The sequence below is a fragment of the Anabrus simplex genome, chromosome 14 (assembly GCF_040414725.1).
Source record: "Anabrus simplex isolate iqAnaSimp1 chromosome 14, ASM4041472v1, whole genome shotgun sequence".
Taxonomy (NCBI): domain Eukaryota; kingdom Metazoa; phylum Arthropoda; class Insecta; order Orthoptera; family Tettigoniidae; genus Anabrus; species Anabrus simplex.
Genome location: NC_090278.1, coordinates 58,144,605 through 58,164,992, shown reverse-complemented (window position 1 = coordinate 58,164,992; position 20,388 = coordinate 58,144,605). Strand labels below are relative to the sequence as shown.

The following is a 20,388-nucleotide window of genomic DNA, read 5'->3' as shown; positions in this document are numbered from 1 at the left end:
GCCTTGGGGACCGGGTACTTACGTCTTTACAAACACAAAACACCACACTACCAGCCATGACAGGTACGCACAATAGTGAATACATCGCCCCGTAAAATTAGGTCAGATCCACGTAAGGAACCGAAGGCCAGGCAGAATAAGAAGAGGATAATGGATATTTTGCTAATACAAGAGCAGGTGGCAGTTTTTTTAATTATTTATTAAGTTGTGGAGAACGATATTTAAGGCAAGTGTTCTAGATTTTTCTTTTAAAATGAGGCTTGAAGGGAAAAGGAAACTTACAACCTGTTTTCCAGTCAGTGACCGCGTCAGGGATGGAATGAATGAAGCCCCCATCTTGCGGCGAGGATAGGAATTGTACCGGCTGCCGAGGCCGGTCACACTGCTCTGGGGACATGATTAATGACTGACAAATGAAATGAAACAGGAGAGTGTTGCTGGAATGGAAGATGACAGGGAAAACCGGAGTACTCGGAGAAAAACCTGTCCCACCTCCGCTTTGTCCAGCACAAACTCACATGGAGTGGCCGGGATTTGAACCACGGAACGCAGCGGTGACAGGCCGAAACGCTGCCGTCTGAATCACAGAGGCTACAGATAATTCGAGTTATTTTCTTTAATATTCTGAATATTGTTCATAAAAGTGGCTGCAACCTGATAAGTCAGTTTCCCTTGTGTATTTGTTGTTGTCATTGTGGACGGCGAATTTATTCTTTTAAATGAATTATTGGTAGTTAATATACACAGCTGCCTTTTAAAGAGAGCTGTTAAAATCTTACTAGCTAACAATACACAAACGTGACTTACACCACTTTGGTTGACCGCGCAGATAATAAATTAATGCCTGGTCGTTATAGGACAAGTCACGTTCATTCAAAATCTGAAGCAGTTACATCATTAATATTTTGAATGAAACAGAATCAAACCGTCCGCCTCTGTGGTAGTGGTTAGTGTGATTAGCTGCCACCCCCGAAGGCCCGAGTTCGATTCCCGGCTGGAACGGGGTCCACTCAGCCTCGGGAGGTCAACTGAGTAGAGGTGGGTTCGATTCCTACCTCAGCCATCCTGGAAGTGGTTTTCCGTTGTTTCCCACTTCTCCTCCATGCAAATGCCGGGATGGTACCTAACTTAAGGCCACGGCCGCTTCCTTCCCTTTTCCTTGTCTATCCCTTCCAATCTTCCCACCCCCCACCAAGGCCCCTATTCAGCATAGCACGTGAGGCCGCCCGGTCATCCTCCCCAGTTGTATCACCCTGACGCTCCAGGAAACTGGTAATTAGTTCAAAGTGAACTTCCCTAACAACAGCATATGTAAAGATTGCTATCCATGATTTTATATTACCTGTTAGGTGCAATGGACCCGCTAGATCAATTCCTACCACTTCAAATATGGACGTTTCTCTTACTCGAGCTTCCGGAAGTTCCACAGGTTCTGTTTCAGCATTCTTTGATTCAAACCTTTTACACCTGAGACACTTGGCCAGAATGCAACGAATTGTCTTCCTTTCCTTTATGATCGAAAACCGTTCTCTAAGTATAGATAACAACATCTCTACTCCTGCGTGAGAAGCTTTCAAGTGCTCTTCCATTACAAGTAAGGCTGTTACCTTATGTTCAGGTGGCAACAGTATGGGAAATCTAAAGTCTTCTTCGTCGTTACTTCTCACTATCTTGGTGCGAATTCTCAGTAGCCCCTCTCTAGCATGGAATGAATATAATTTAAAGTCTGATTTTTCTCGCTTTTGAAAAGCATCGCTCTACACAATTCTCAGGAGTTTTATTTCTGCATTTTGTATTTCTGTTACTGATAACTTTGTCGACAGAAGCCTGTCTTCTGTCCGATTGGCGTTGTTAAGGAACCGAAGTACACAAGCCATCATGCGTACAATTCTTGAATACCTCGAGAAATATTTAAGGTACCAATCTTCTTCAGGCGAGGGCGATGCAAACGTCAACATGCTAACAGTTCCCCCTTTTTTCTTGGTTTATTCCATCTTCATTCGGCTGATAGCGAGTTGTGGGCGACTCGTTCTCATCATATCTTAATTACTCTGGTCCCTCCCACCATCCGGATTCAATTAATCTTTTCACACCACAGCCTCTTGAAGGCAGATCAGCTGGGTTATCTTGACCTGGGATATGTCTCCAATCTGCACTGTCCGAGTAAGCACGTATTTCTTTAACTCTGTTCTTGACAAAGGTCCCCCACTGTTCATTATTCTTGATCCAGTACAGAACAGAAGTGGAATCCGTCCAATAGTACTCCTTCAGGTGTAACGATTCGAGACTCTCCTTGACCTGTAAGGCCAGTCGTACTCCAATGGAACATGCCATTAATTCTAGTCTTGGTACTGTTGTATTCTTCAGAGGGACAACTCTTGATTTACACTGTAGCAGTTGAACCATTACATTGGCACATTAGCATAAGAAAAATTTGAAGCATCGCAGAACATGTGTAACGAGCATGAATATCGTTCTTCAAAGGAGATCCATCTGGCACTCTTAACTTTGTTAGGTCTGGCAGCTCTTCAACCCACTTGATGAATTTCCTGTGCAACTCCACCGCAATCTCATTGTCCCATCCCAACTTGGTTTTCAACTTTCCTGTAAGAGCAGCTTCGGACAAAGGGTAACTGGCGAGCTAAAACCTATGGGGTCAAACACTCGTTGTCCAGTAGACAACAAAATTCTTCGTGTAATTACACCCTGAGGCTTGCTAATTCCAATTACGTCACAAAACAGTGAGTCTTGAGTGAGACTTTATCCCATAAGAGTCCGAGCACAGACGATGGCCTTATACATTCTTCCAGATGTTTGAAACAAGTATGCTCCCACCCTCTTAATTCAAATTTTCCATCAGCCATTATCTGCGTAGCCTTATCAATAAACTCTTGTAGCTCTTCTTCTGAATTAACAGATGTGACACAGTTGTTTACATAAAATGATCGTCTCAATTTTTCAGCAATGTCTTTCAGCGGTGGATTGTATTGATGCAAATGATGTTGTATGACAGCCCCTTCTCCGGCATCTTCTTCGCCCCTTTCTTCAGAAATGCCTATTGAAGAAGGCAATGGTACCAGGTCTCTAGTCGAAACAGTAGTTTCCCTTCCATCTTGGTGTTGTATATGAGCATACTAGGGATGAGTGGTCCGTACTTAGATTGCCTGACATGCTTCCTTAGGAGTATTGAACCTGGAGTCAGAAGCCACGAGGGGATTGAGTGTCCATAACTGGATTTTCTCTGGTGTTTAAACATCCGCTCGTGGGGAGTTTCATTGGTAGTAGTACACAGCAGTGATCTGACGGTATGGAGGGCATCATGTACAACTTCTTCCCACTGTTGAATATGCATTCCCCTTGATTTCAAAGCTGGTTCTATAGTTTTCCACACATCTAATATGAGGAGATAACGGTTTCTAGATTTGGATGGTAAAGGTCCCTTAAAGCCCATGTTGATGCGCTCAAAGGGACGGGTAGCTTTGACGAGATTACCTTCTCCTTATACTACTTATATTTGGATGAACGATGTTAAATAACTACTTTAATATATGATTGTAATATGGTTAATGTTTAATTCTTCAAGATATAAGTTCCATGAATAGTGTCATTAAAAAGGAATCCGTATAACTTCTTTAGAATATGGAGTTAGGTAGTCATTGACATCTCAAATCTATACTCAATGAGTAGGAATGCTTGTTTATTTTATGTGAAGCTTTGAAAATCGACGTTATCAATGTGATTCTGAAGATTTGTACCCTTCATTGTGTAATTCAACTCCAGTGCAATGCAGAACGGTATAAGACCGTCTTCTAGATTAATAGAACTCAATTTAACGATAACTTGACACCAATAGTACTGGTAAGTAAGTAGAACCTGAAATATTAACACATGCGTTCTTTTGCTGGGGATATGTGATTGCTTGTGTTACGGAATACTGTAAACCCTTGATGTGTGATGAGATTATGTGAATGTAATATACGTATACTGCGCCATATGAAAAGCAACGAATGATTTTGTTATATGGAATCGTTGTTATGATCGATGATTTTAAGAGATTATAGGCTAAAATAATGGATATACGGAAGTGTATAAGAAATGAGGAATTGTTATAGATAGAATGCGTATTTGGTGAAATACGACTATATTTGAGCAGTTGGTAATATTTAAGCAACATAACGCTAATATTAGGTTATAGTTGATGTTTTCGTCATGTGAATTAAGTAGCGGTATACGAGGTCGGGTTATATGGCACATGCATACGATTGTAAGAGGTTAATGAACTTACAGGCTACTTGTGGTGTACGGTCATCGAAAATTATATCCTAAAACAAGGCATTTACGATTGTAAATTAACATTTTTTTTTTGAAGAATCTCACATAATAAGCTATGCCCAAGTTGATTTCCTGTCAAGCGCATGTTTGGAGGGAGGAAACGTCTTCATGACTTAAATGACTACTGCCCGTAAACAGATAAATTTCCGATACCATTTTCCGTCTTAATTTCGCGGAAAGATGATTGTTTATGAAGGGAAGTATGGCATTCCTTAGATGTTTGACTAGCTTGTTTGCACATGTGTGTTATGGTAGGCTATTCCTACTTATTTTCAGGAGGTTATATGACTAAATTAGTTTACCTAGTATAAATAATATTTTATGTTCGGTTTTATTTGAGTCGGTATATAGCTGAATGGTAATTTTTGAACCATATTTATGGAACTTACTTATATTGTTGTCGTTATTACACGATGAAGACTTGAGAAAACAAACGAACAAAGATAATACATATGAATTTCGTAATATTCAATGAAATCCAGATGATATTTTAATAATGTTTAATTGATATTTGAGTGATCCTTAAATAATGTTCTTGATATTTCAACATTATTTCAATGATATTCCAACGTATTTTAGTCATGAAGTCGTTGTTCAGATCGGTTTAGTGTGCGAGATAAGAACGCAATGGGGCGTCCATTTTGTGTTAGTGTTGCTCCAATGGTGTGTTCTGAAGCATCAGTCTCTACAGTGAACATAGCTTTATCATCTATAGCTGATACTAGTGCATTTTTCACATCATCTTTCAGCTTTTTTAATTGCTTCAATAGCTTTGTCATTTAATGTAAAACTACCACTTGAAAGGTTATGTATTTTCTGGGAGAATCTTGGGATGAAGTTGGCAAAATGAGCGAACATGCCCATCGCTCTTCGACGAGAAGCAGTGTCAGTTGGTAATGGGAGCTCTTGTAAAGGTGTCATAAGGTCGGGATATGGGCGAATTTCATGATTGGAGATTGTACCGGGCGGTACACCTCCACGACGCAAGTTCAAATCTTGCGCCAATTGAAACTTCTCTACTGGAGAAACTTGGAACTTTAACTACTGCACTAATTCCACGGTTATTCAGAAGACGTCACTGAGTGTTTTTGATTTGCCTTTGTTTTTCAACGATTAAGGAGTGTGGACAATCTCTAACAGATGTCTCTACCAAAAACTACGATAACGCACTCTGGTGTAAAGGAATGTACTCTCCTGAAGAAATATTGTATTCCTAAGTTTTGTTTTTACTAAATTTTGTTCTGTGATTTGTGGGTTGGCTTCAGTTATCCTTTCTTTCAGCCTGTTTTGAATTTAACCAATCACTAATTTTTGTAATTAATTTCTGACCAATAGTGTCTTTCTTTTTCGATGTTGATGTGTAACTTTTAGCTATCCAATAAAATTGAGGGAGGTGTCTACTCATTCCTGAAAGGTCTCGAACTTTCCACGAGGGTATAAAAACTGCTGATTTTCTTGTCTCCGTGCCACTAGTATAACATCTAACTCAGTGTGTGAATATGTAGCAGGGGGCGGGAAGCGCCTCTTTCTTCAAGCAGCAGTTCTTCAACAAGGTAATGGCCTATTAACATCTTTATTTCTTGCTAGCTCAGCAGTTTAACTCTCGGAGAAGGTTCGAATCCTTTAATATGTAACCCATCTTTTAAAAATGTAAATTCCTTTTCTATCTATGTAAAATCTACAAATATCTTTTACTGTAAAGCGGGGATAGAGAGTGCTTCACCCTCTCGAACTCCCCTTCATTTTGAAATGGAGGTGACTATGTTTTCATAACCGTTCTTCTCTTCTTTAATGTAGTAAAGTTTTCTCATACGGATCACCTCTCTAACTTGGGATTAGCCCCTGTATTATCGGCCTAGCGCCACATAGGTTTTAAGACAAAAACTTATGTAGGAGTGCAAGTTATCGCCTCCATTCAATTTTGTATTTTGGGCCATTTACTTAATCCGTTTTGTTTTCCTTCCTGCGAAGGCCCAGTAGATTGGGTACGAGGTACCCCTGTACCATTATATGTGTGCCTTGAGGGCAATTAGAAGTGAAATTCGTCGTGGCCTTTGATAGGCTTGAATTTTTGAGAGCGGGTCTGCTCTTTCCTAAATTTGATTTCTGTGTGCCTCTAGGAGGCTTAACATGGTAATTGGAAGCAAGTGCTCCTTGGCATGATTGGGGTTTTCTGCCCCTTTGTTTGAACTTGGTACCTTGGTAAAGTTGGGCTCATAGCTCAAGGATTGTGAGTGTGGGGCTCGAAGCCCAAATCTTGTAACGATCTGTAATTGTAATTTCTTAATTTGTTGATCTGCTACTTGGTACCTGTTATACTTTGTTATTGATTGATTTTGAAAAGGAAATATAACCTTTGTTAAAGTTTTAAATTAACTTTAATTTTGTAGTTGAGACCTATTCCAGCCCGCACCTTCTTTCACCTCTAACTACCACGGATATCTCCGTAACAAGTGGTAGCAGAGCGTGGTTGAATGGGTCTCAATTTAGCCCCTTTTGACGGCTAAACATTGCTTTGCTTTTGAACTCTAACCATTTTTTCAGTCGCTGGAATTTTTCAATTTTTCTACATTTGTAATATCTTTTCTATCATGTCCGGCCCTCGTGATGTCCTCCACCCCGGCTATTTGCGCAAGGAGGAATTGATTTATGAATTAACAATTAGAAATGTGCACTCTGGAGGCACGGTTGCAGTAGATACCAACAAGCTTAAAGAGTCCCTTGATTTGCCTATTTCCATCCCCACTTTGGGAGAGAAAGAGATTGACGACGCTCTCTCCACGATCACTGACAATACTACTGAGCTAGCATCTGTAGTTAGTTTTTTTTAAGAAAATGATCCTTCTCCAAATCAACTTAAACGTGTGCAAGCTAGATTGTTTCATTGTTACAATAGGGTCACCGATCTATTGTCGCTAAAGTCGAATGACATTCAAAGGAAGGAAGCTAGTGTCGTTCTCGAAAATCTTTCTGATTTGTCCAGTAAGGTTAGCCTTTTGTTAACTGGGGCAGTCCCCCCCAAAACCGACAATCCCACTCCGGTAAACGTTGTCAGCGAGGAGCATTATCCCACGGGGGAAGAAAGTACAAAATCTGTAGAAGCCCAACAAACTTCTGTTCCATTAGGAACTGAGTCCGTTCGTCGCACATCCATTCCACCCTTTGTGTTGAATAATGCACCTTCTGAATCTGCTTCTCCGCCACTTAGGCCCCTTCCTACTACGTCACCTGTTTTCAGCAGTTTGCCCCATCCTTTATCTATGTTGCTCAGAGGGATTTCTAAGTTTTCTGTTAACTCTACCAGTGACGTTATTTCATTTCTAAGATTTTTCGTTGAGTTTCAGGATCATGCTCTTGTTTTTTCTCTTTCTCCGTGTCAAATTTTGCAGATCATTTATCCCTATTCAATTGGTATTCTATCTGACAAAATAGTAAGAGCCATTGCTGACCAATCATCTATAGAAGACTTCCACGCCCATTTATTAGCAAACTTCATTCCGGCTAGGGCAAGGTCATCTCTAATACAGAAGTACTATTACCGCGTACAGCGTCTGGATGAAAATCTTGCCGACTTCATCCAAGATATTAAATTCTATACCAGAGTATTTGCCTTCTATTTTCCTGAAGATCAGATTGCACAGGCCATTGTGGAAGGAATTTCGCCATCATACAGGTCATACTTGTGCTTTGCGTCGCGTCCGCAAACTTTCGCCGAGTTAGAGGCTATGGCTGTCTCAGCGGAAGGAGTTTGATACGCCGATACCTTGCGTGTCGCGAAAGAACCCCCTCCATCCTCTAGTAATTTTCGGCCTCCACCGCGCCGAACCTTCATTGCCCGTAAATGTTATGCTTGTGGGTCTCCTGACCATCTTCGGAACCAGTGTCCATTAATTAAATCTAGTGGCACAAGGAATGGAGCAGGGTCATCCCAAGGCTGTTTTAAATGCGGCGCTTTTTCCCATATTGCCAAGAACCGCCCTAATGCTAACAGCACCCTCTCCTGCTCAACTTCGGGTGCAACTTCCACCAACAAGCATAAGTGACTAGTGGCTCCGGCTGAGTCGACAGATTCATCTTTCCAAGGCTCAGCCCTAATTAAATCCGACGAAAATGCAGGGAAAATCAGAACTGTTCTACATTCCCATTTGAAGGTCCCAGAGAATGTCTTAGGATTGCGGCGGATTCACCCGCACCTGTTCCCTTTCTCAAAATTGAATTAAATAATGAACCTGTAACTGCTCTATTAGATTCTGGCAGTGTTTGTTCTATTATTTCGGCTGAATGGTACTCCAAATTGAAAACTGTTTGTAAACTTCCTGATTTTTGTTCTTATTCGGTTCAATATGTTTCGGCTAATTCATCTCCATTAGAAATTTTAGGTTCTCTATATGCTAAAATACGCATTTTGAAATTCACTTGGAAAGTAAAACTGCTCGTGGCGAAGCACTTGTCTTGCCCCATTCTTTTGGGAGCGGACTTCATGTCTCACACGGGCCTAGTGCTCAACCTTCAGAGTAAGTCGTGCACTTTCAAATTTGCTAGTAAATTCCATATCCCTTTATTAAAATGTAGTTCTGTATAATGTTCATCTGTTTCGCCTACCCAGGATGAGATGTTGTTAGACCTTAGACATCTACCTGAGGAGCAGGCTGATAGTATTCGTAAGTTGTGCCAGTCGTTTCCAGATGTTTTCTCTGATACTCTTGGTGTTACTGACCTTATCGAATACAAGATTGAGGCGACGGATTCGATTCCTGTCCGTTTTCCACCTTGTTATCTCCACCTAAAATGAAGGCATTGAAAGAAATCATAGATCAGATGCTAAAAGATGGTATTATTCGCCCCTCTAAGTCGGCATACTCTTCGCCTATTTTTCTAGTCCCGAAAAACCAAGGTGGTTTCAGGCCTGTGATTGATTACAGGGCTCTCAATCGGAAGGTGGTGTTACAGTCTGTGCCCCTTCCAGACCTTCATTCTTGTTTTTCTTGGTTTCGTAAAGCTAAGTTCTTCACCATCTTAAACCTCAATCAGGCTTATAATCAGATACCACTAGCAGAGGAATCTAAACACCTGACAGCGTTTGCCACGGATTGGAACTTGTATGAGTACAACCGCGTGCGTTTCGGGCTCCCCACGGGGGCAGCCGTGCTTACGAGACTGCTAGACAGGGTCTTCTCCGACATCAAATTTGAGTACTTGTATCATTATCTGGATGATGTCGTCGTATTTTCTGAGACTTTTGAAGAACTCCTTGATCATCTGAAAGAGGTCCTTAATCGTCTTCGTAAGGTAGGGTTAACAGTTAAGGTGTCCAAAGTCGCGTTTGCTAAGCCTTCCATGTCATTTCTAGGGTATATTGTGTCGCCCGATGGTGTCGCTGTAGATCATTCTAGAACACAGGCCATCCGTGATTTCAAACCTCCCAAGGACATCAAAGGTATCTCTAGGTTCATTGGTATGGTGAACTTCTTCAGGAAATTTATTCCCAACTTTGCTAATAGAGCGGCGCCCTTGAATCTTCTTCGTAGGAAAGGCGTCAAATTTGAGTGGGGACCTTCTCAACAAGCCGCTTTTGAAGACCTGAAATTAGCTCTTTGTAATGCCCCTGTTCTGGCTATGCCGGATTTCTCGAAGAAATTCATCGTCCAAACCGACGCGTCGTCGTCGACAGTGGCTGCGGTCCTTCTTCAAGAGACTGAACTAGGGAGGCAACCCATCGCCTATGCATCTAGGACTCTTTCGGCTCAAGAAGCCAAGTATTCCGTTTATGAACTTGAGGGTTTGGCTGTCCTGTTTGCTTTAGAAAAGTTCCGCCTCTATCTGGAACATGTCAAGTTCGACTTGGAGACTGATAACCAAACCTTAAGTTGGGTCTTAGCTAGGCCGCGTCGTACTGGTCGTATAGCCCGGTGGGCCACCAGAATTTCTGTCTTCCAATTTGATGTTAGGCATATAAGGGGAACTGAAAATGTTGTGGCTGATGGACTAAGCCGTATGTTTTCTAATAATGTAGAGCCCCTTGAACAGGAAGACTGTTCTTCACTTCCCGAGTCCATATCTGCTGGTGTAAATGCCACACTAACGGATGCTCCCATGTTGTTCAGTGATCTTGAGAAATATCAACGTGAAGATCCGACGCTGGCCCCTACCATGTTCTGGGGAACATGTCGTCCCTTATGTATTGAGGAATGGTGTTTTATGTTGCCCGTCGAGGCATGATCAAAAGATGAAAGTTGTAGTTCCAGCTGTTCTTGTACCAATGATCTTCAAGTACTATCATGAGACCCCATTAGGGGGGCATTTAGGTATCTTCAAAACTCGAGAAAAGATCCGAGAAATGTTCATCTGGAAAGGCATGGACGGTGAAACTCGTGAATTGGTAAAATCTTGTAAATCTTGTTGGCTTAGTAAACCCTCCATGCCCACTAAACAAGGGCTCTTGTCTTCTCATCAAGCGTCGCGCCCCATGGAGCGTCTTTATATCGACTACGTAGGCCCCTTCCCCCAGTCAAAGGGGAACGCTAACAAATTCATTTTGGTGTGTGTAGATGGTTTCACAAGATTTTCATGGTTATTTCCGACTAGGCTGGCTACCGCTCAGTCCACCATTTGTTGTTTAAATTCTATTTTTGCTTCTTTTGGTCCGTGTCAATATATTGTGTCGGATAATGCTAAAGCCTTCACCTCTAATCTCTTTCGTAAATTCTGTTTTGAACTATCTATCTCACATGTAACAACGTCTGCATACTATCCTCAACCATCTCTAGCTGAACGGGTCAATCGTAATCTGAGGTCGGCTCTTATTGCCTATCATCACGACGATCATTCTAGGTGGGACACGTCCCTGCATTGGTTAGCTTTTGCTTTGAATTCGGCGGTTCATGAATCCCATAAATTTACTCCAGCTTCTTTGATGTTCAAGTTTGTTCCCAACACGCCGCTCTCTAACCTTTGGTCTCTTAATGATATTCTACCTGAGACAATAGATCCAGATAATATTAGAGATCTTTGGAAGAAGGCCAAGGCCAATCTTAAAATTTTTCATGAAAAGGTTAGGGAAAGATATGATTGTGGACGGAGGCCCACCAACTTAAATGTAGGAGACCAAGTTATGGTCAAGAATTTTGCCCCCACGGGCAAGCTTGCCCCCAGATTTCACGGGCCGTGCACCGTCTTGGATTTTTTTAACGCCGGTGACATTGTTAGTGAGCAATCCAGCCACTGAGAGAATCTTTAGGGTTCACCTTTCCCAGGTGAAACCTGTGTAAATTACTTGCTCATTGGATCTTTAACATCTTGTAAGAACCCCAAAAAGGTTATATTTTTCTCTAAATCCTAGGCCTTCTGCCCCTTATAGTTTTACATTTCGGTTTTTTAATCAGCTCTGTATAAATTTTGTGAAACCTTCCCTGAGGTTACTCTGCTGTCCTCTCCGTAAGGCCATTACCAAGCTCCCGTCTCCTGCTAAACCACACCAGTGGCATTAAAATAAAAGTAATTAAATAAAAGTTTCCACGCCGCTGGCCCCTCTGCCGCAACTCCAAGACAGTACCCTAAAACCATTATGGTCCAACACAAATTCTGCCGCCGAGATCTTAATGTTTCAGTGCTCCCGCAACCGTGCGGCGCCGTACCGCCACTGAGGTGGGGTACGGGCCCACTCCACTCCAGTGAGGTCAACCAGTGTACGGCGAGCCTGGGTCCTCCTTCCGGCCAAGCCTGATGTGCGGCGCAGCACCTGCAATTGCTCGAGGACTGTAAACAATCGTCGCGTCTGCGGCGTGCTTCACCACGACTACCCCTCTCATAGTAGCGGGAGAGGTGTATCTCAGGGTACTTGAGGGGTCCGAGCGGCCTCCTGAATACAAGCAGCGGCGACAGTTCTCACAGTCAACATTAATCGACAGCTTATGTACTACTTAAGCTACATGGACATTCCATATCCGCAATTACTACATTTTTGCTCCAATTAACATTTGGTGGACTCAAAAAAATTTCCTTTCAAGAATTAAAGTTTTTTTTATGAATATAACTACTACACACATAGAAACCTTTCATCAAAATCTACTACAAAAAGGTTTAAAACTGGACTTAATCTAGTCGCACCCACCTATATCAAACAACTTCTGAGACCTCCGACTACTGAAAAGTTATATTTTCTCTTCTAATTATCAGCAAAAAAACTGGACTTCGTTTTAAAACAAAAATTTGTGTTTTCTTCTGTGTCACCCCTTGGAAAGACTTTTGTGGGGGGAGGGGGAAGGTCTGTACCGGGCGGTACACCTCCACAACGCAAGTTCAAATCTTGCGCCAATTGAAACTTCTCTACTGGAGAAACTTGGAACTTTAACTACTGCACTAATTCCACAGTTATTCAGAAGACGTCACTGAGTGTTTTTGATTTGCCTTTGTTTTTCAACGATTAAGGAGTGTGGACAATCTCTAACAGATGTCTCTACCAAAAACTATGATAACACACTATGGTGTAAAGGAATGTACTCTCCTGAAGAAATATTGTATTCCTAAGTTTTGTTTTTACTAAATTCTGTTCTGTGGTTTGTGGGTTGGCTACAGTTATCCTTTCTTTCCGCCTGTTTTGAATTTAACCAATCACTAATTTTTGTAATTAATTTCTGACCAATAGTGTCTTTCTTTTTCGATGTTGATGTGTAACTTTTAGCTATCCAATAAAATTGAGGGGGGGTGTCTACTCATTCCTGAAAGGTCTCGAACTTTCCACGAGGGTATAAAAACTGCTGATTTTCTTGTCTCCGTGCCACTAGTATAACATCTAACTCAGTGTGTCAATATGTAGCAGGGGGCGGGAAGCACCTCTTTCTTCAAGCAGCAGTTCTTCAACAAGGTAATGGCCTATTAACATCTTTATTTCTTGCTAGCTCAGCAGTTTAACTCTCGGAGAAGGTTCGAATCCTTTAATATGTAACCCATCGTTTAAAAATGTAAATTCCTTTTCTATTTATGTAAAATCTACAAATATCTTTTACTGTAAAGCGGGGATAGAGAGTGCTTCACCCTCTCGAACTCCCCTTCATTTTGAAATGGAGGTGACTACGTTTCCATAACTGTTCTTCTCTTCTTTAATGTAGTAACGTTTTCTCATACGGGTCACCTCCCTAGCTTGGGATTAGCCCCTGTATTATCGGCCTAGCGCCACATAGGTTTTAAGACAAAAACTTATGTAGGAGTGCAAGTTATCGCCTCCATTCAGTTTTGTATTTGGGGCCATTTACTTAACCCGTTTTGTTTTCCTTCCTGCGAAGGCCCAGTAGATTGGGTACGAGGTACCCCTGTACCATTATATGTGTGCCTTGAGGGCAATTAGAAGTGAAATTCGTTGTGGCCTTTGATAGGCTTGAATTTTTGAGAGCGGGTCTGCTCTTTCCTAAATTTGATTTCTGTGTGCCTCTAGGAGGCTTAACATGGTAATTGGGAGCAAGTGCTCCTTGGCATGATTGGGGTTTTCTGCCCCTTTGTTTGAACTTGGTACCTTGGTAAAGTTGGGCTCATAGCTCAAGGATTGTGAGTGTGGGGCTCGAAGCCCAAATCTTGTAACGATCTGTAATTGTAATTTCTTAATTTGTTGATCTGCTACTTGGTACCTGTTATACTTTGTTATTGATTGATTTTGAAAAGAAAATATACCCTTTGTTAAAGTTTTAAATTAACTTTAATTTTGTAGTTGAGACCTATTCCAGCCCGCACCTTCTTTCACCTCTAACTACCACGGATATCTTCGTAACCTAGTAGCTTTATTGTTTTGACCGAATAAACACTCTTCTCGTTGATCGTGAATTCTTACTTTTCCACGGCTTTCAGGAACTTCTTCAAATTGAAGTCGTGTTCTTCCTTGGTCTTGCCACCCACAATGATATCGTCTAGGTAAGCAGTAACCCCATTAAGTCTTTCATTTTTGATGATCGTATCTATTGTTCTTTGGAAACAAGATACTCCATTTGTGGGGCCAAATGGAATCCGTTTGTACTTCCAAAGTTTATCACATGCCTCGAATGCTGTGTAAGGGCGATCCTCCTCACAGATGGGGATCTGGTGATAGGCGTTTTTGAAGTCAACTGAACTGAACACTTCATAATTTGCTACTTTGTTAACTATATCCTCGATACGTGGGAGTGGGTAAGCATCTAGCTCGGTATACTGATTTATTGTTCGCGAATAGTCAATTACCATACGGCGCTTGTGGTTTTCTGATTGGGTAACAAGAACCTGAGCACGCCATGGCGAAAAGCTTTCTTCTATAACATCCTCATTCAAAAGTCGTTGAACTTCTTGTTCAATGAATTTGGTATCAGTTGCTGTGTGGCGTCTAGACTTTATGGCGATTGGCTTGCAATCTGGAGGTATATTTCGGAAAAGTCGAACAGGTTCGACCTTCGCTACTGTTAATCCGCAGATACTTAGAGGTTCTCTGTGACCCCCAAACTTAATCTCTACAGATGAATGACGGCCAAGTATATCATGTCCTAAAATGACGTCAGAGCAAAGGTCTGTCAAAATGTTAAGTTCAACATCTTTGTAAACGCAGTCTTCAATTTTTATAGAACAGGCTCCTTTCACTAAAGAGCTAAGCGATGTTGAAGCCATAGTAACAGTAAGGCTACTAGCAGAAATAGGTACTTTGAGCTTATGGACCAGCTTCTCGGAAATAAAACTTGTTGAACTGCCCGTATCAACTAGAGCGTTGGTCTTCATTCCATTCAAACGGATGGGTATTATAGCTTTAGATAAACAACCCATTGGAGAAATAGAAGCTAAAAGTATGGTATGACAATGGCAAGATTTGTTGGAGTTTGAAGATTTTGAGCTCTTACACACCTTTGCGTAGTGGCCGATTTTTGAGCAGGCACGTCAAATGGCCTCCCTTGCTGGACAATAGTTTCTGTTGTGATAATTAAGTCCACAGAAGTAGCATTTCTTCGTTGTTGCAGCGACAACCTCACCTGATATTTCACTACCCGCCGAGCTACATTGACGCCTTTTGCCGATTGAATGAGATGAACTAGAGAAACGATGCTCCTGGACAGTATTGACTAGAGGCGGAAAACTATCGATAGTGCTATCGGTAGTTATCGATAGCGACCACTATCGTTTGGCATCGATAGTCAGTTGCTTACTATCGATAGTTTTTTTTTTCGTTATTGGCTTATTTTTCGCACTAACAGAAATTGTACAGATGTTTCACTGTTTGGTAGTAACTTTAATATACCGGTTTAAAATTGTGAACTTCATATATAGATACCCAAAGGGAAGATACCTGATGTTTGGAAGTGGTTTAGGCGTAGTGAGGATGAAAAGTTAGCTGAGTGCAATGAGCGTGGAATACTGTAATAGAACCCCTACACCAGAATACCCGCAAATGGAATTATATTAGATCGTTCAGTATTTACAGGATTACATTTTTTCCACACGAATGTATGTGCTACATCTACCATCACCATTGTTTCCGACAAAAATATCTTCCTCACATTCATTAGAAATACCAGGTCATCATGCGAAAAATCATTATTACTACTATCAGAATTACCAGTATCATTTAGAGATTCATCTTTGATGTAGGCGAGTCCCTTATTTTGTCATCAGACAAACATTTCTTCCTTTTCGCGCTCGCCATTTCTGTTTACCTTGTCAGGTGGTGAGTCAGAGATTGTATAACTTATAGGCGAGATAAGATAAGGCAAATTTTAGGCCAAAGATTTCACGAAAGCAACTGAAAACTCTCCTGCCATCCGTTCAGAAGGCTGTAAAACATATTTCCAAAGATATTACTATACCCGAGAAAATGTCGGGCGATCGCAAATGAACACTGCAGCTGAACGAACGTTTCTCGGGCGGTCAAGTTATGGGCAAGCGCGTGCAGCTCGAGAATGTCTCGGACGTGCCACTAAATATATTTATGAGTGATTCCGATTTGAATTTCAGAAATTACATAGCATGAAATAGTTGTCATTTCTACTGAATTTTTGTGTGGATTGTGTTCAGTGAAGGTCCTATTTTCATGCATAATGATATGATTCGTTCCACTTTTTGAAAACTGTCGATTACTATCGATAGTAGAGCTCATAATATCGGAAAATATCGATGGCGATTACTATCGATAGTTTGCCGCCTCTAGTATTGACTAAAGCAGGTCCTTGGTACTGAATAGATTGTTCCAGTGCCGACTCTAAAGCCTTTGCTTTCATCGAAGCCTCCTCGAGAGTAAGATTAGGATTCTCCAATAACCTCTGACGAATGCTTGAGTGGAGAAGGCCGGCAATAAAAGCATCGCGTATACAATCGTCTCTGTTCACTTCTGCCGTCACAGCTTTAAAATTACAATCCTTGATCAGAAGCTTTAAAGATTGTATATATGTATATATCTATCGATATATCGATACAGTTTCGCCAGATAGCTGCTTCCTAGTTGCCAATTTGTGTCGGGCAAATATCTCGTTCACGGGCTTGGAAAAAATACTAACCAAGATACTAATGGCGTCATTATAAGTTTTGGCTTCATTGATATATTCGTAAACGGTAGGTGAAACATGGTTGATCAATATGCGTAATTTGTCAGTGTCACTTACTTGATACGCCAAAATGAAGTTCTTGAACGTGCTGTACCAATGTTTCCATTCTTGTTGAGCGTTACTGGATTCTGGGCCAATGCTTAAACGTTCCGGACGAAGTAATTTTTCTATTATCTTGCTTTCTTCTTAAGTTTAATAAATTGAAGTAAAGGAACATGTAATCTCCTTTTATAAGGTTTTATTGAACTTAAGACGACCAACTGGTGCATAAATAAATTCGGTTGCAACAGTAACATCTGACTAGAAAGTGTCAGAGAAAATGTACAAATAAGACAACTTTAAAACTAGATTAAGACATGTCAAAGAGATCACACAAATAAATTATATCAGTGTATTTAGAGATTCAGCCAATTTCACAGCAATCACATAGCACAACAAAAGGATCATTCTTCTTCGTTTTTAAAACTTAACTTGCAAGTTCACCGCCTTCTTGATTCACAATAACATTGCTTGTCCAGACGCAACAGAAGTAATGGCGTAGTAGATGATGGACAGTTAGTTAGAAAAAGGGAGGACAAGAGGTAGACTCAGACTAAGGTGGTTGAAAATGATCAAGAATAGTATAATTAGAGAGAAACCTGGACTGGAGCACAGTTAAGGAGGTACAATGTTGGTTGGATAGAAGAAGATGCCATACTCATAAACATCCTAACTCGGCGGGACCTTGATGATGATGAAGAATTAGAAGAAAAAGGTGGTGCTTCTGTGCACGTACCTGAGTGTCCCCTCCAGTAACAAGTAGCTACCGGTGAATTGAACGACCTTGATGTTCCGCAGTAGGACTCCGGTGAGCAACATACCAAGGAGGGGTGGCAGATGGACGAAGCTCACGATCCAGCCTGCCACATACGCCAGCACGCTTAGTAAGGCCAGCTGGAACAGTTGACCGTGCGGGGGGAAGGCGTCCTCACCGCCGAGAGCGCAAGCCACACCCCATATAGCAGCCCCCAAGACGAGCAGGGCTGCCACCCGCCGCCAAGTGTCCCTCACCCATGTCAGTACTCGCTGTGTCAGAGTGGGCGCTGAGGCTGAGGCGAACAGAAGGGGCGTGGCTTCGTTGACAGACATCCTGAAAAAATAACAGCACCCCTTAAATGCACGACTTTTTTATTTTGACATTAAAAATATGTTTGTATTCCCTGGAAGGTCTATATAGTCCTCGGCATGTAAGCAAATACACTAAAAAGCAAATAACGCTGCCCTATTATCTTCCTTTTTAATGGCTCATCACTGCTGCCAACTTGACTAGTTACATATTAAAACCACGTGACATAACCATAACAAACGAAACTCACTGTAGGCATCATTAATGGGGGGTTCCCTTACCCAAGTAGATTATAAAAGTAAAGCTGAAATAAATCAAGATATTCGTAATCAAGTCGGATTCCAATGAGGAATTAAGCAAAGAAGCACACACTTTTTTTTTTCAATTTGCTTTACATCGCACCGACACAGATAGGTCTTGCGGCAACGATAGGAGGGGAAAGGGCTATATATCTTTTCACGAGAGTTTAATCTTGATGTAAACATGGTATGTCCACGCCTCCGCCAAAGAAAGAGTTGTGATTCGCTGAGAGTGTAGTACCGACTTCCACCCCGTGAACGTCTCGTGTTCGGACGTACAGGGCTGTGCATCACATACGACAGCAGTGCGAAGATCTGAACTTCTGAATAAGTGACTTAAACCTGGATTCTGTTCACTTAGTTTATTGAACACATTGTCCGACTCGTTGGCTGAACGGTCAGAGTACTGGCCTTCGGTCTGAGGGTCCCGGGGATTTTAACCTTAATTGGTTAATTCCAATGATACGGGGGCAGGGTGTATGTGTTGTCTTCATCATCATTTCATCCTCATCACGACGCGCAGGTCGCCTACGGGAGTCAAATAGAAAGACCTGCACCTGGCGAGCCGAACCCGTTCTGGGATATCCCGGCACTAAAAGCCATACGACATTTCATTGAACACATTCACGATGGTCACTTCTGAGTGGTTTTGTGCTTCACTACACGCGATGGTCCTACCTCTTGCTCCATTTCTCTCACTGTGAATACTGACATCAATTGCTGCTGCAAGATGCAACACCTTATCTCCACGTTGTAAGCTTGGAACTTTCCCTCACTACGAGAAGACTTCCTGTATTACACCACGCCTTGTGCCTTCATTTCTCGTTATTTAATCACTGTTTTATTAAAACAAAATCATATATATACCGGTATAGGCTATATGACAACTACATTTTAATTTGATTACGTACTCTTCCAAACTCTCTAAATGTAATACATTGAAAAATAAAATAAAATTCTTGCGACGTACTAATTTTCTTCGAGCTTACATACAGTCGAGTGAGTGCGACGGTTGCTTCTCCAATCAACTACGTCCATGTCCACGTGCATAGGAAAGGTGTTCCGCTTATTTGTTTACATCAGGATTAAACTCTCGTGAAAAGCGGTATAGGAGTGGGAAGGAAGCGGCCGTGACCTTAATAAAGGTATAGCCTTTTTGGAAAAGAGAATGTCGCTAACCTCACTGCTGCCAACTTGACAGACCCTACCTCACTGCTGCCATCTTAACGACGTAGAGGGCACGGAATTTAAAATCCACGTGCTTTTGACAGCTGCCATCTTGACAGGTCCTAACCACGCGGGCGCGTATTTTGAACATGTGAACGTCGCTGTCCTGACTGCTACCACCTTGACAGGGTCTAACCTCACTGCTGCCATCTTAACGACGCAGAGGGCGCCGAATTTAAAATCTACGTGGCTTTCTTTACGAACAATAGCACGTGGCCGGTCACGTGGTCATGGGGTCGATAACCTCGGGTACTGACTCAGCAGAAAGAATGCTCACACCAGTGATTTAGAATCCCTCTTGCTCTTCTACTCAAAGTCGAGACAAGACAAGCTTTAGGTTAGGTTGATAACGAAATTTCCTTCCATTTTGTTGTAACCAAGGTTGAGATTTACAAAACACAACTTTATTATTCGCTTCAAATGCAAAATACACTATTTACACAAATAAAAATGAAATTTAACTTGAAGCAAATGAATTAGGAATCTTGAGAAAGAGTCTATCTTTTGTACACTATATACAAGTTTGCAGTATTTACATCCACTTCTATCTCGAAAAGATAGTCCTTGTGATATGAAAAGTTGATAGTCGAAAACTATCAGAAGTACTGACATAAATGTTTTGGAAAGTCCTTCCTTGCTGAGTTCATAAAAGCAAGTTCAATGTAGGAAGAATTCTTACTTGGCGAAACCAAGGGAGCTTGCATTAATTAGGGAAATATTGCGGTATGTAATAGTATGACTGGATATGGGCAGCGGAATAGGCCAGAGGAGCGGTGACCAGAGGTGAGACCTCGTACTGCCAGAAATTCAGTCCACCTGGTCGAAGCACATTTTCAAGAGGAGTAGCCTCCGTGCTCGACGTAGGGTGTATTCTGGAGCTGGA

At 41.6% G+C, this 20,388-nt stretch overlaps 1 protein-coding gene across 1 annotated transcript in view; it reads right to left on the bottom strand.

Moving 5' to 3' along the window:
• Positions 1-20,388, bottom strand: part of LOC136885338 (sodium/hydrogen exchanger 9B2) — a 162,097-nt gene that overhangs the window by 83,802 nt on the left and 57,907 nt on the right. The window contains exon 2 of the mRNA XM_067157851.2: positions 17,650-18,003. Coding sequence (XP_067013952.1) covers positions 17,650-18,002 — 353 coding nt within the window. The 5' untranslated portion in view covers position 18,003. The remainder of the gene's footprint in view (positions 1-17,649; positions 18,004-20,388) is intronic.